The 17,096-nt window shown below is 37.3% G+C and overlaps 1 protein-coding gene across 3 annotated transcripts in view; it reads right to left on the bottom strand.

Annotated features, from left to right (window-relative positions):
• The window catches only part of ADARB2 (adenosine deaminase RNA specific B2 (inactive)), a 468,569-nt gene extending 452,957 nt beyond the window's left edge, over positions 1-15,612 (bottom strand). For all 3 annotated transcript variants that reach the window (XR_010725610.1, XM_066232435.1, XM_066232436.1), the window contains exon 1: positions 14,964-15,612. Coding sequence is in view for 2 of the 3 variants with exons in the window: in XM_066232435.1 (XP_066088532.1) it covers positions 14,964-15,063 (100 nt within the window). In the remaining variant the exon portion in view is untranslated. The remainder of the gene's footprint in view (positions 1-14,963) is intronic.
• Positions 15,613-17,096: the final 1,484 nt, after the last annotated feature.

The following is a 17,096-nucleotide window of genomic DNA, read 5'->3' as shown; positions in this document are numbered from 1 at the left end:
CATTTATACAAATAAAGAATTTCATGTATTGTTATTACTGCAGCAGGGAAGTTCACAAAAATCCACTTAAACAGGACATCCTGATTGCCATGTGTAACCTGAGTCCCATGTATAATGTTGAAATGTTACAGCCACATTAGACTGGGCTCTGGGTCCTAGGCATCCTTCCTTTGGGATGTGACTGATAGAATCTATAGTTTGATACAACCTCAGCTCTTCCCTTGTTCCAGCTCTGGGTCTGGAGCTGCTTTCAGTCTACAAAACCAAGTGGAGAGAGTTCTAAAGAAATCTGCTCAGTCCACTCTGTTCTCTAAATTCTGTGATATAAGGGACCCTCCCACTCTAATTTCTGCATAATGAGTTGAGATTCACTGGCCCGTTATAAATAAAATGTCATCAAGAATCGATCATTTGTTTACAAAGGAATTTTAAAAACTCAGAAATTCTATCTGTATGTGTTTATGTAAAATGATTTTATAAAGAAGATTTTGAACAGATGGGAAGAGCAATTTTAGTCAATTTGTGTGCAATGAGTTGCATAGATTCTCCTTAATGTTAATACCGCTTTGTTCTGTTTGGGAGCACAAAATGTTTTCTCAAGAGGGTCTCATTATTTAACTGTTTTGTTTTAAAGTTGACACTTTCAGGATCATCATCATATGGTGAGTTCAGATGTCCTATTTGACTTTTCTCTATCCAAATTTGTTTCTGTAATCCACTTTTTATCCATTTACTCAGCGAATTTAAAACAGAAACTACATGTTTACCTGTGGCTTCAACTTGATTTTGACTTTGTATTGCCAGCGTAGAATCTGAGCTAGTTTAATCTAGGAAATTGGAACATTAAATTTATCATTTATGCATGAAAACGGATAAGAAATATCCTGTTCGCAAACACACAGAGACACACACACAAGGTCATTCACATGCTTTCAATTTTAAATCTAGATGCACAAGCAAAAAAGTGTATTTAAATCTGCAAAGAACATTTTATAATATTTGAATTTAGTTCCAAGATTTTATTGAATGAGTAGTAAGTTTTATTTTCATTGCAAAATATTAACTAATTTGAGCATCACAATGAATCATGAGCTCACCCAGACTAATTTCTCCATGGACAGTGCTATGCATGGAGGTGCTGTCCCTGTACAAAGCACCGGCTTTCTTTTCTTCCACTTGTTTACGGAGAACAGAATTTTAAATTTCCTCACATCTAATATTAATTAGTAGTAGTTGTTAAATATTTTATCATGTATAGCAATTAATATTAACTTTGGAGTTCGATATACACTATTATGTAGATATCTAAAAAATGAACATGTTGAATGTCTGAGTTGGTTCCAGAGCTAATAACCTTTGAAACAGAAAATTGTGTCACTGATGTTACTTAAGCAAATGAAAGCACTGTGGAAAATATATGTGAGGGTCTGTGTGTGTGTTTAAATATATACAAACACATGCACACACATATACTCATTAATACATTATGAGCTGGTTTCCACTCTATTTACCATCTTTCTGAGAAGGGAAGAACAGAACTCTCTTACAAGCCTTCTGTATCCTAACTCTATTTCTCAGCTTAATGGGCATTGGTAACATTGCTCTTGCGTTTGTTCCACAGGCATCTCTTCAGTGGCAGTGAGCTCCATGTTGCCTAGAGAACACCTACTCTTACTTTTGTGCATCCTCACATTGAAAGTCCCCTCCTTCCAGGGGCCCACACTGTTATGTCAACCTGCCTATACCCATGTGCTCAGCTCCACACCAAGACTATGGCTTCTCCTTACCAAGAGCATCTGTTTGCAGACCAGAGGACCTGGAGTCTAATTCAGGCTTTTACTATCTAGCTTTCAAAGTAGCCACGATGTCTTTGGGTCTCACTACCTTTGCCTATAAAATGAAGATGATGTTGACTTAATACTCTCCTAGGATCCTTTTACTGCCCAATAAGAAAAGTTCATGACTGATTTTATTGCATTAAAAAAAGAGTGGTTAGTGGAAAGTGAAGGTGATGCTCACGCCATTTACTATGGAAGGGAATCCTTCTAAGAATCATGGTGGTTCATGCTACTTTAACAAGAAGTAAGGATCTTAGAAGGTCCGGAAAGGAGGAAACCCAAAGCAGAATACAATAAAAGTCACGTTGTTTCACACCATTAGATGGCAGTACTTGTGACAAAATAATGAAAACAGAGTTTTTGGACATTATATTTTTCATTCACTACAGATATCATAGTTTGTATACTAGAGGTGTGATGGTGAAAATGGAACTTAAAAGTTTTCTGGATTTTATTAAGGTAGAGAAGATATTTCTAGAAAGAGGGCATAACCTAACAACGTGCTTTCATTTTCAGGAAATGTCTCTAAAGGTGAATAGAACTGTGATTTTCTGTTTATTGTGGACTGAGTTGTGTCCCCAAAATCCATATGCTGAAGCCCAAATTCCCAGGACCTCTGAACGAGACTGCATTTGGAGATGGAGGTCTTTAAATAGGTGATTAAGTTAAAATGGGTTCATTGGAGTGCTCCCTAATTCAATCTCACTGTTGTCCTAATAAAAGGAGATCAGGACACAGGCATACACAGAGGGACAACAGTGTGAGGCCACAGGCAAGAGATAACCATCTACATGCCGAGGAGAGAGACCGCAGGAGAAACAACCCTGCCACACTTTGATCTCAGTTTCCAGCCTCCAGATCTGTGAGACAACAAATTTCTGTTGCTTATGTTGCCCAGTCTGGGGTACTTTATTTTGGCCATTTGAGCAGACTAATCCACTGTTTGTCTAGACTTTTTTTGTATAGTTAACTTAGACTAATAAGTACAGAAACCCATCTTATTCTAAATTTTATTTTACAGGTTCATTTATAAGTCACCTAAATTAACAGATATCTTGTTATTTCCTGTATGAAAATATATGTAAATATATATGCACATGTATATGCAAATGAAATGTATGTGAAAATATATGTCACAGTCTTATAATTCAAATACTGTTCCTATTTTATATATAAACAAATGATACACCAGAGACAAATTTTAGGTGTAGAACAGCATAAGTACTCAATAAATGTTAGTCACTAATATTTAGTTCTTATTTTCTGTGGCCAAATGGGCAGTCAGTTGAGTAGCCTCATCATTGCTGGCCTGCACTTGGCTAATCAAGAGAAGCTTGTTGAAAACACATAGGCAGAGTCTCAATTACATGATTATTTCAGAGTTTATCCTCCCTGTATTTTTTCATGTCCTGCAAAAGAAACACTTCCAGTCCCATAATTGTTTTATTTGCATAACTTTTGCCTATAATGTAAACTCCATGTCCCCCATTCCTGAATCAGACTGTCCAATGATGTCACATGGGGAATGCCACATTATGTCTTCTTTTTTTTCTCCATCAACTGTGGGAGCTTGTTTTTTATGTCTGCCTTGAGTAGAAAGTCATCCCTGCCTGTGAAACTGCAGCGGGATAAACCAGTTAGCATTGCTTCCAAATCCTACAGAACACACTGTGGACCAGAAGGCATTTCCAGGGCAACACCAGGAGAGAACTCTAGAGGAAAGGAACCTGCGCTAAGTGCAGAAGATAATGTCTCTGTATACACACGTGAAAATTTGACTATTTTTAGACATGGAGGTGGTTTTTCATATGAGTGATTATAAACCCTGATATAAGGAAATAAGATTTTAGAGTAGAAAGACATGGTCAATGCCATCTTGAGAAACAAGATGGATCAGCTCATCCTGAACATCAAAAGGAGGAAAGTCCAGATGAGCCCAGAGTGAAGATAATTTCCTTAACTACATGGATTAAGGATAAAACAGTTTTAGCGAATAAAGAACAATGCTGATATCAGGTTTCTGTTTGTATAATTTATAATTTATTTTGCATAAATATATACAAATGGCATGGATCATTTAATTCATTGCATGAGTCCAATTTTATCAATTCTTATTTTTATTGTTTCCCTGATGGTCAAGTTTGGAAACATTCCTAAATATCACTACAGATCATTACTTAGAACTACCAGCTGCAGCCAGTATTACTGTTGCCAAAGTGAGTAAAGTAAGTCGTATGCACCGAAAAATTTTATCTTTTAGTGTTGCACATTGGGTGTGGGTTCTATATGTAACTTTCCTAAAATTAAAGTACATGAAATAGAGACAGAGATAGAGGGGGAGAGACAGAGGGAGAAGGAGATCGAGAGAGAAATTATTCTAATAAGTAAGAGAGAAGAACCAAGAAACATGCTATCTACATAGAAACAAGGGGCAGATTTAATGGCTTTCATCTTTTCCATGAGGTCTCCTGTGTCCATATATTGAATGGACATGGCAGTGGAAAAACCTTCTATGACTATTTAGATGAGCTTTATGTCCTAGTTTTCATGATGTCTAAGCAAAAAGAGGCCATCCTTGTTTGTAAAGAATGTCAAGCTACATCACAGGTGAGATGCTATGTTTACTTACTTTCCTTGGCTTGGTTTTCTATTATGCAGACGCTCACAATGCTTGTTGTCGGCACTGAAGACAAAGTTGAATTTTTCTGAACCAGAAAGTGAGATGGTGACTGAGTTCTTGGGCAGTGCCTGGACTTTTCCAGAGGAGGAGTGCTACACCAGCTATAGGTCTGGGGAATTCAAGACAGATGTGCCACCACCAGGCCAGAGGAGATGTGCCTGTGTGCCCAAGCTGGAGGCTCAGGAGAGAAAGGCTGAGAAAAATTTGCCAGGTCAAGGTAAGGGGAGCCAGGCTCCAAGTGGCTGCTCACTGAGCAGCATCTGTGAAATTTGTCTGCTCTGCAGGTTTCATCTCATCCATCCACACAAACACTTATGAGCAAGCCAATCATCGGTGCGGCCAGTTTGGAAAACAGTAGAAATGTGCCTCCAAAACTTTCTGATGGGGTTTTTGTAAACTCTGTCTTCCACATGGACAACAGAGAAGCCAGAGCCAAGCTGAGATGTGCTTTCTGACTCTTTCGAAGAACATTTTCAGAGCGTTTGTCTTTGCTTCATCCCTGCCAGTTAGCATGGTGGCTGACACAGTGTTTGTTGAATGAATAAATTAAAATTCATGTGATAATGACTTAAAGATAAACCGGACAGTGTCCTTTGTCAGTCTTCCATGTACATCTGAGAATTAATTCTATAGTAGCTATTTATTGATGTTGTACAATGTGGAAGCCACAGTACTCACTTTTAGGAGCACACAGCTCATCCTTGAGCAGTCACTGCACACACAGAGCAACGCCTGCCATTTAGACCCATAGTTAACTTTGCAAGACAAGAACTGGAGAAGCCACTTTCATCCCTAGCTCTCATCATCCTAAAAATAGCTAAAGAACATCATCCCTATGCATCTCCACATGGTGTGTTTCCTATGTCAATTACTCTGGCTCATAGAATCTATATTATTCTTTTTAGAAAATGTTTCCTTCTATTGCATTGTTCTGGTTTTTCTTGAAGCAATTTTATTTTAAAAAAGAAATCAATTTTCTCAATGGATTTTAATTGAGTAGCTATTATGTTTCGACATTATGGAAGGAATGAAGTATTCAAACCTAGAGGGGTTTAATGATTTAGTTTTTAGATAGAAGTTTCACCGGGGATAATAAAATAAATGTAATAGAAACCTAATTTTGTAAAAAATGTGATAATATTTTGTATCTAAAACAATTTCCCAAGAATCTAATACTGTGTTGAATTCATGAAGTTTATGTTCTTTCCCTGTTTTGATTTGTAGTATATGACTGTATCCACATATGCAATCTAAGCTCAGAAAGAAAGATACTGCCAATGTTGTTTTCTTAGATGTTTTTTGTTGTCAGTTGCTTGCTTAACCCATAGTAGGCAGCAGAGAAGATGTATTTGCAAATGAAGAAATTGTACTTACACACATCAAATCAGTCCTTGTCTGAATACACACATAGCTTTTAAGGCAAAATTGCAAACAGAGTAGAATTAGATAGCATGCATTTTTAAATCAAGAGCCCTTCTGTTTTGGAAGATACAGAGCATTCAATGCAGGATGAACTCTAAACAGAACACAGGAAAGAGGAGACTTTTGAGTTATTTTCTCCTTTCCCTCCCCTCTCTGATGTTCTCTGTCTCTCTTTCCCCATCCACCATAAAAATTCTTTCATACCACCATGGTTTTTGTTGCTTTCTTGTTTTATGATGTAAGACGACAGATTATTTTTTATTAATGTCAAAGACAAAAAAAATTTATTTCACTTCTGTGTGTGAACTCTGAACAAATTTTTAAAAATAATGCTTTAAAACTTTTACAATTAATATGTTCCTCAATATTATAAAACAATCATAAACCAAGGTCATTTTTTCACTATTTATCAGGAGTCTAGGCTCTCAGAAGTTTCGTAAAAAATATTTAGACATTTGTTTTAAATGTTAATCTAAAAATGAGTATATATTCAACTTCTGTACCAGTTAGAGAATCTTTTAATATTTCAATGTTCTTTATTTTCACAAATGTTTGAGTCTGTCATCTCTTATATTGTATGCATGTGTTAGGAATCTACAAAAAACACATGTATGTAATTTTTAATGGCTTAAATTCCATTTATTATCTATATATAAAAGCCCAAATCATAATTTAACTTTGCTTAAAATAATTGAACTAAAAAACTCAAGTGATAATATTAAATTACATGAACTCTCAAATGTGTTAGATATAAACTGAATAACCTTATCATCTTCAATGTTTAATAAATAGCTATTCCTTTTATTTTCATTCAGTGCTGAATAGCTTTCCATCTGTAGTTCCTGATGGTGAACTGGCGTAAGGACTAGAGTAACATTTACTACACATCAGAGCTACATCAGAGGGGATAGTTTCTTTTAGTTCAATATATTTCAAGGCTGTCAAAGTTTAGAGTATTCCCCATGCCACTAATCTTCAAGTTTTTTTTAATAAAGCTACTGTTTATCCTGGTATTTTTCTTGCAGATGTAGCAATGATTTTTATTTCAAAATTGTTTCTTCTTCAGAAAAAAGATTAGCAGCATGGACTCATTTGGATTAAACATATTTTTTCTTAAAATGCATGTTTGAATAAAAAAGTCACTTTTTGTTAAAATTCTGTTAGATTCTGCATAACCCTTTCCATCCTTTTATCTATGGTGTTAATATTAAAGTTGAAGCACAAATAAAATATTTTTGTATCTGTGATTTTGTATTTTATATCTTAGGCTCTGTACGCTTTTATTTATCTATAAATAGCAAATAATATTATTTTTCATATTCTCTTAATCATCACCCAAATTTATAGACATCTGTCTTAAAATTGTATATGCAAATAGTATGTGAGTTTGTGTACATTTTTTTCAGTTCTCAGGTCAGAACACAGCCTAATAAAAAGAGAACGTGTGTTTCCTTTAAGGACACATTTATTTCCATAGCTATGAGCCAAACGGGATTGGAGCATCTGTTATAGACAGGGATGAGTGAACCCAGCCAGACTCGGGTGCACAGGAGGTCAACATCTATTTTGTTGACGTTTCTGTCATGTTTATTAAATTGCACTTTTCCAAAAGCAATTAAACTTTTAGAAAATATTGCATTCATTTTCAAGAGAGAAAATCTGTGTACCTCCGACAGACTTAGCCTGATAAAAATAATTTTTAAAGTCAATTATTGGTGTCTGGAGTGTATGTTTTGAACTAGTCTATTATTATGTTCTCAACTCTTGCTTCTTAAGAAATAGCACCACCCCATTTTCGTGTGTTTTTAACCATAAAAAGATTTGACTGGGTGAGCGTTTTCCAGAAGTGACTGGCTCCCCAGTTTCAGAGAACTGAGTCCCCCTCCATTCTGTTTTAATACCACATTGAGACATATTTGAGAAATTACAGAAGACATTACAAAATGATGAGGCAGATCTTCTGTCTACTGGCTGTAGGAAACAAGAATCAGAGGTTTCATCTGAACTAAATGGAGCAGCAAAGATTAATTAAATCTATAAAATTCTTCAGCGCACATCCTGGCTGAGGCATGTAAAGGGACACTTTCTATTATATACAAATCACCTGGCAGTGCTGAGCGATCATTTAAGTGGAAGAATCACTTCGCAGGGTAGCAACTCCAAAAAAGAAGGTTTACTGATATATTCTGAGCAATATGGATTTTATTTATTATCTAAATTGTGAAGCCACAGCACAGAAGAAACCTGGATCTCTTTTGTAAATAAGTTCTCTGTGGGCACTGTTATAAAAGTGCTCGATATGATAGAGGTAACCAGATTTTATCTCAAATGAACAGGTAGTTCACTTTAGAAATGATACCTGTCCTATTCCACCTTTTGTCTTCATTGGAGATTTCTCCCCCTAATCTACAGGAAAGCTTGATCATACAGGTGTGGAGACAGAGCTGGACCTTTTTGGTTTCAGACGGGCTACTGTGAGTATTCATGTTTGAAGTACATTAGCAGGAACACAGACACGCAACTCTAATGGCCCTTTCTGCATCGCAGCAATTCTGCCAGTCACCTTCCACCCTGTCATTTTCAGTGTACACATCTTTTAAAAAGCTTTAAAAATTTTATCTCTTAGGCATTAAAAAATGACCTAAAATCTATGAGTCACCTGAGCCTTTATATTATGTTTCTTCCACCTTAAAACAAAATGTTTCTTTGCATTGTTATATATAAACACTCCATTTATGGACAATATTTCTTATTGAAGCATAAAATTCCCCCTTTAATATGAATATAACATTTATATTACATGGTTGGTAGTTTTTGAGATTTAAAAAATGTTAATATTAACTTTGATAATTTAAGACATGATCCTAGTGAATCATATATATGTATGTGTGTATGTATTTTATGACACAAAGATGGCATTTACTAGCTACTCTGTTACCAAAAATCAGATTCTAATTGTATTCCTTCCCCATCAATAAAATAAAAAAATGAAATTATTTTGTGGCCCTTCCTTCTCAACACCTATAACCAGAATAAAAGATGACTAAACAGCCATGTGTATGGAGAGGATCTAGGAACCCTGATTAACTCTTTATTTTCATATATTTATTGTTATTCAGAAAAAATCTTCTGTCTTTGCAACTGACCAAGTTTATTTTGGAGAAAATCACAGATTTCTTAAAAAGCAAACATATCCTTCTCTAGGTTGCTAATTCTTTGATGAATTTCCTGGGAAATTAAATTCATTTGTGAATTTGCAGTAGACTCAGGGCTCTAAGAGCCACATTTGCTGTGATGCTTATTAAACAAAGTCAAGAAATCAGATGCAATAGCCCCGCTCCTTTTAAATAAAATAAACAAGCAAATAGAAGTTTAATCACAAGAAAGGAATATCTTAGAACTGACAGTGTCACATATGCAAGTAAAAGAACTCACATTTTAAAATTTCCAAATGCATCCCCCTTTCTTATTTTCTAAGGTTTCACGAGAGCACGTCAGACTTACGTGTGGATTGAGATTTAAACAGACTTTCTCCTTCTTTTTGAAAGTAATATTCCTTTATTTGATAGGGGTCCCTTCTTAAATCATAATATATTAACAGTTAGAAATAAATAATGCTTTCTGCATAATCATGTATTTCTGTATTTCAGTGGAGGAAAAGATAGAGGTTAATTTAAGTTCACTCTAGTTACAGACCCTTAACAGCATGAACCAGGGTTTTTGCCACACCTCCGGCTATGCATGGCTATGTAGCCTTTTATTGCAATATATAGCCACGTGGAGAGCGCTGACACGTAGTAGTTTGGATATTTGCGAAGGGCATTCATGCTTTTCATATTTCACCTGGCATTTCTTTATTATTACTATTATTATATAATTTTGAAATGGCTATAATAAGGGCTTTTAGAATCTTGCTTACCATGTGGAAATTTATCCTTTTAGAAATACTGTTTGCTAGGAATTAAGAGCCCAATCTACCAACGCAGAATCTATTTAAGTGATGAAGAACAAAGTAGAGTAATCACATATGGTTTTATGAGTTGCCTAAAACTGTTCATATTCCCCAAACATTCACTTTTTAGTGTTTTTTAAAAAGAAGCAGTAGATATAAAAAATGCTCAAATGTTTTAACTGTCTCTACTGTGTATATATGTGTACATAGACATACACAACAATAATCATTAAATATTTGGATATATATTTAAAATGTGAGCTCTGGGTGCTTTCAGAGCATAAGTTATCTTCCTATTCCTCAAAAAGAAAAAGTACAATTTCCTAATTCTGCATTTCCTTACATAATGCTTTTCCGAGACAGTACTTCTGCAATAACCAAATCACCACTATTTAGATATGGATATTGAACCTCATATTTTTATTCTAAATTCATGTTCACTCATCATATCTAATGCCTTCGAAGCAATCTCAAATCACCGCTATTACACGGGTCACCAGGAAGCAGAGGTGCTACTACAAATTCTAAAAGAAGAAAGAAAGAAATAAAGAGCCTTACACCATTAGACAATGGCAAACTGTTTAATCAATTTAATTTTCTTGCTACATTCAGTCCTTCCTCCGAGCTGTCAGAGAGCGAGGTGAGCGAAGTGAGCGGACTGCGTGGCTGTGGTGCAGGGAACGTGTCCGCCCGCTAGCCACATGATGCTCGTCTGTTTGGCATTGCGGAGGATACAGAGCCACACGGCCTCTCCACCTTCATCCTTAGCACAATCTTTCTATTTCATTAACTTTTCCCGGAACTTCATTTTACAACAAGCCTGCGTCTGTCATCATCCATCTGTTCTACTTCATTCTGTTCTTTTTGCCAACTTTTTATGTACATTTCACAGCGATGGGCACCCAGCCCGCCCATTCTCCCACCTCCCCGTGACTCATCGGCTCACTTTTACAGAGCTACATCTTGGATTCCAAAATTCCTCTTCACCTTTCTAAAACTCTGTGTAACTGATCACCCTGGAACAATATCTAAATTTCAAGACTTAACTTATTTTGTTGTCAAATGCCCCCAAAAGAGAAAAGTCATGTGCCGATGTACCAGTTCAATTATACTGACTTATAAATGATTGTTTATTCAATGTTTCAAATAGTTCTCCAAAATTTCTTCCCTTTCCTGGTTTTAATGATTGATGCACTTTTCTTAAAATACTATCCTCCTGTTTGTATCATGGAACCAGTTAAATTTTTACTAGTTCACAATCCATTTCCAAATATGTTGGCATTAAAAAAGTAATTTAAAAAAATTCTATAAACTTCAGTCATTTTATACATTATATATACTAATGAATTAAATATTAAATATATTCCTGTTCAGAATGAATTTCATACTAATGCATAGTTCTTTTAGGAAAACTACACTCATAAAAGAGAAAAACAAAAAATATATAAAACAAAATTTATTTATTATTTATTAATTAAAATTATACCTACAAAATTACTCAATTTATTACCTTGAAGGCATCCAATGGTTCAGAGATTAGTTGATAAAATTTTAAATATTTTCTTTTTATATACTAAACTGTTTTGATGAGTTTTGCCTCTTATGCTGCCCACTGGAGCTGATATTAATTAAAACAAACCTTAAATCTTTACTTTTATTATCTTGGGTTGAAATATACACCTTTTATAATTTCCATAGGTTCAGTTCTTTTCAAATACTGGCAGACTAATAGATTCACATAGCATAGACTTGGTTGTACATAATGCTACCTAGAACTATAAAATAAAGAGCAGTCTCCAGGTCTCTCCCTGAGAAACGAGCTCTGCGGGCCCTTAGTGCGAGCAAGGAGAGAGCCCTGAGTCTCTGTAAACTACCAGCGCCTCCAGCATTTTATCAACGTCTCTGAATGAAACAGAAGCAGAATAAACCGGCGTGTCTCTCTCAGGTTACATGGGATTGGAGCGAACTTCCTAAACCACATGTGTAAAAATTAGATGGTTTCTTTGTATTTTTCAGGGTTGTTTTTTTTTAAGGCTGCTTGCTTTTCTCCCACACAAAAGGCAAATTTTGACATTTCTCATTTGTACAGAAAATGTAAATTATTCATAATAATTTCTAAAAGAAAGTTGCAACTAGAAAAATCACACACAGAAGATACAAAAACTACAGTACCAGGTTTTGTTAAAATAACAGAAGGGAACTGACTGGTGGGTGTGTGAGGTTCACTCTGAGTCTCTCCTTTAAAGTTTATCTGAGAGAGAAATGCAGGTTCTGGCTAGGAGGGTTTCTTATTTTCATATTTTTTGATCTTTAAGGATTATATAACTTCTGTGTGGTTGACTAAAAACACCTAGGACAGGAAAACATGTAGTTTCTGAGGCTATGGCTAATATTTATTAATAAGAAAAGTAATGTATCAATTCCACACATAAGTTGCAGTTACAGTTTTTTTTCAGAGCCCATAGATTTTTTTATTTAGACAATAAAAAGGGTAATTAAAAATCCTACCAGAGCCACTTTTAGAGGATCCTTATAGAAAGCTGACAGCATTTCACAGCACTGGGAAGCTGAAAGTTATGCTGCACCTTCCTAAATAATTCTTGTTCATTAGAATAGGTGGTAAAATAGGTATCATTGAGTGAAAAAATTAACTTGTATTCTAACTTATTTATTAACATATGAAAAGAACCTTTCCTATGTGGTCACAGTCAGTGGCTTCTGTTAGTACTTAATAGACCCTTCTAAAGTTCCTTCCTTAATCACCACCAACACATACCTGGATTTTAAATTGTGACATTTATAGAGGTGTAATCAGATCAGAGTAAAAGCTGAGGATAGTGTATTCAACTATTGTTGTTAAGATTCATGAATATTAGAACATAATTTAAATTCACCATTGTCCTAGTAGAAGAGGAAAAAAACAAAACAGAAACCAAGCAGCTGTAATCACTTGGGATTATATATAAATTGATCCGTTCTCAGGAAAATGCACAGAACGCTTAATGTTTTCCGTAAGTGCTATGTCTTCTTTTAAGTTGATCACTGACATTTACACTGTTAGCTTTTCCAAAAAAAATGAATGTTTAGTACTTTGATTTGACTCTCCTTCCTGACAAGCTAACAGTAAGCAGATGTCACAGGAAAATTCTCCCTTGACACATACAGCTATGCAAAATGGAAATTAGTATATCATTCTGGTTACTCTTTCCTACTCTAGTTCTTCGCTATGAGAATTAAGAGACTTGGCATATTCAAAATAATCAAGGCATAGCAATTTGCTATCAAAATTTTTTATTGGGAAATGTTATAGTTAAGTTTCTAACAAGTGAAATCTTCCTCAGGTTTTTTTGTTTGACTTTTCCAAAATAAATTCCTTCTAAGCTAGGTTGACTAATATTCAAAAGTAAGAAAAATGAATTTGGAGAAAGGTACTAATGTCTATCAGTATATGTTTTATTTCTATAGATTGCTTTACTGTGAAATATTACTCCATAGCCTTTAATTTTAAATATTTAAACAGACTAAACAAAAATATTGGGAAGCATGAACACATGAAGTCCACAAAATAATGTCTTTTCCCTCTTAAAAGTTATACTCATTATTCAATTCTGTGATTTTTCTCAATATCACTGTCACTTTTTGTTCATGTTATTTTTGGAAGACATTAACAGAGCTGTTTCAAAGTGAAATTTCAGATGACAAACTGAACAGCCAGCATTTATTTTATCTGTTCAGTTAAAACTAGAACTACAAAATCACTGTCGATCAGAAACCAAAGGTTCCGAGATCTTTCAAGGAAGTTGTCACTGGCTCCAGTGGTCCTGACATGCGATCCTAATTACTGACTCTTTGATATTGGCATTATGTCTGGCTAATTTCTGTCCTTGGAAGAAGTCGTGAAAGACTTGAGGACTGTTTGAAAGTGGTTAGGAAAGGAGGCGCAAACTTATCTCCGGTCACTGAGAATATGAAGATTCTCAGGGGAGCATTTACAACAACCTCAGTCCTACCTAAAGATGCATCCTGCCTTAGCAAACCTGGAAAACCTGATACATTTTAGTTACTTATTTCCCATTGTTCCTTACGGCTCTGTCTAAAAAAAAAAAAAAAATCAACACAATTCCAAATTATGGTTGGAACTAACTTTCTCCTGCAGGCTCACCACGAGAAGCTGCCTGTAACCAGCTCCTCTCTGGGAAGGACTGGCTGCAGCAGGAGACTTTTCATCCTTAGAAGGTGTGCATGCAGGCTGTGCTGGCATTTTCGAACATCGCCTCTCAAGTTGGAGCAATTGCTGACTTTACATCCGCCCCTCTGTGGAAGCCCTGGGCTAGAAATGGAATTGCTAACTTCGGGGCGGCTGATTTCCAGGAATATCAGTAACGAGGCACCAACATGACAGTGTGTCAATAGTAACCTGTCATCAGCTGCACTTTCTCCTCAGCTTTACAGTTTTTTCCCCACTAAGAATCCGTAATGCTAATTTTCTTTCATGGAATAATTTCTGCTCGTTTCCCTGGGACGAGCCTCTGCTCTCTCAGGTCCCAGTGTTTACAAACAACAGGAAGCACACTCAGTGGGAACTGTCAGCCAGTCTGGGGAGACGACTGCCAGGGTTTTGCCCACTCCTTCTTCAAAGACAATTTGGATGGAAAAGCTGGTATGAGGTCTCATGCCTCGTTTTTAGGGATGCTGGCTTCAGTGGATCCTTCCGTTGGCACCGCGTGCTAATGTTCCCTCTGAGAGGGTCAGAGGCAGTGCTGATGGCCTGGAGTAACCAGGGAGGGAAACGTCCTCCAGGGAAATGAACAGACCCTTCCTTTGCCCCTTCTTCCTCCTCACCTGCTCCTAGACAACCTTTTGCGGAGCCCGTGCTCTGTTTACTGCTCCCTCTGGGCTGGGTAAAGCCCGGGATATTTACGAAGGGCTCTGAACTTCCAGGCGCTCTGCTCTGCACTGACATTCGCCAGCATCCCAAAGAGAGCTGTTGGAAACAGCCACGACCACGGACCAGGGGCCGTGGAGCAGACGGGAGAGTTAGCAGGAGGCGCTCCGACCGCCAGGTCCTTACCTTTCCTCTTGGACCTCCGCCGCCGCCGCCTCTTAGACTTGCATCGGAGTTGGCTGCTCAGCCCTCCAGACCCTCTGCTGGTCCCCAACACCGAAGCCATGGCTGACACTCGGCACGTAGAACAGGACAGGAATCTTTTCTCAATCAGTTTCACCTTTGCTGCTCCTGCCGCTGCTATATGATTCTGCTTCTGCAAATCAGGCAGCGGGCTCACTTTTTCGGACTGAGCACTCACACGGTCCTCCTCCTTCTTGTCTTGAATTGTTCTGTCACTTGTTTCCAGACGCACCGCAAGCCCGTGCTCTGAGCCCGACCACCCACCGCTCCGGGGACGGGAGGCGCCGGGCAGGCAAGGTGCGCGGGCAGTCCGGGCGCGCGCGCTCCTCCTCGGGGCAGCCTCTCCGGGTCTGGGCTCTGCGCGCAGGGCTTCTACTTTGGCACCTCTGCTAGTTGTTGGGCACCAGCCACTTTGAAGCCAATCACGCAGGGAGCTTGTCTATTTGCTGCTGCAAAGTCTAATTAGATCCAATCACAACTGTCTGCTGGCTCTGACATCAGCACCACCAGCCCTTTGCATTCTCTGTCAGCTTGCAAACTCAGCTCCCCTCCGGGTGGAGGGAGCTGCCCAGGACCTGGCGGAGAAGGAAGCCGCGCGGAGGGAGGGACCGCCGCACCGCAGAGCCGGCCTCTCCGGGAGACGCCTGAGGGGACAGTTGGCAGGAGGTATAGGCTCTGGGATCCAGGCTCCAGCTTCAGACAAAACGGACAGCACATTCTTTCTGCACTCTCAGAAACACGCAGTGACTGTTTCTACAACCAGTTTTTAACTAGTTAATTCATTGCAATGCTTGTGGAGTCAAGGGGGAAATTTCTCTGTAAGAAATTTGGAGACCTTGCTTCCTCAGAAGGAAACTAAATTTTGCAGTTCCCCCAAGAAAGCCTCTTAGGGGCATTTATTTCTCAGAGTCTGCCTGTTTGTTTGTGTGTTTGTTTGTTTTCCTTTATATCCCTTGGCTGTTCCCTCTGCAAAAGAGAAAGATTGCACAGAGAAGGGGGTGTTAGGGTCTAAGTCTGATTTTTACGGAGAGGGATTTCAGTGAGTTGCCCTGTTTAGGGAACAATGGAATGAAAGGTAGCCAGTGCTTCCATCTGATAGTTTTAGTTCCAAATGTAACATTTGGATGAAAGAAACTAATATGTACAAGGAAGTGGCTTGAAAATTGAAATAGTTTTCAATATGGCATTCAAGGTTATGCTATTTTTTTAAGACTACACTAATAGAACCCTAAAAATTCTGCAGAAAATTTAAGAAGGAAAGGAACCTAGCCATAATCATTGTATTTTGCATTTAAATCACATAAGCTATTAATTATAATAGTAATGGTTTGGAAAAATTCACAGTAAAAATCATTAGCAAGCATTAACACATTGATATAAAAATGGCACACAAATATTTCTGTTATTTACTACTTTACACGTACTCTTTTCAAACTTCTTATGTGCCTGGAAATGTCCAATTATTTTATACACACACACACACACACACACACACACACACACTAACTCATCTAGAAAACATTGAAACATTGAAAACAATTAGGATATTCTGATTATTGTGTGGTGAGCTGATGGGTCGTTGATGAAAGAGAGAGCGTGAAACACATTTGATTTTTAAGTCCTAGCTTCACTGCCTTGACTTAGGCAAGTGATGCAAATAAGATCTCAGTTTCCTCATCTGTGAAATGGGCATACTGATAGTGCTAACTCACTGGTTTATCCATACTTAAGAATCAGTATAGACAGTGATGACTAGTCTATATGAACCATTCTCTGATTTTTTAATCAACCCATCCAGTAAATAATTTTAAATGAATTAGCATATATTACTGGTAGGCCTCAGAATGTAGGGACGATGGTTTTGCCATCTAGTTCATCGCAGATGGATAAATGTTGTCAAACTAGGTCTCTTATCTGTGCTAGGTTCACTAGTTTCATTCCACTGAGAGCACAGCTTAAAGCTGCTGATAATTTCTAGCAAATGTTGGAAAGTACATGGCTTGGCCACTTGTTCTGTATAATAGAAAAGATATTTGAATGCATAAGCTGTATCCAGAAATGCAGCCACAGGACTCT

This window comes from Saccopteryx bilineata, chromosome 5 (genome assembly GCF_036850765.1).
Source record: "Saccopteryx bilineata isolate mSacBil1 chromosome 5, mSacBil1_pri_phased_curated, whole genome shotgun sequence".
Taxonomy (NCBI): Eukaryota; Metazoa; Chordata; class Mammalia; order Chiroptera; family Emballonuridae; genus Saccopteryx; species Saccopteryx bilineata.
This window is presented reverse-complemented; position numbering and strand designations above follow the sequence as displayed.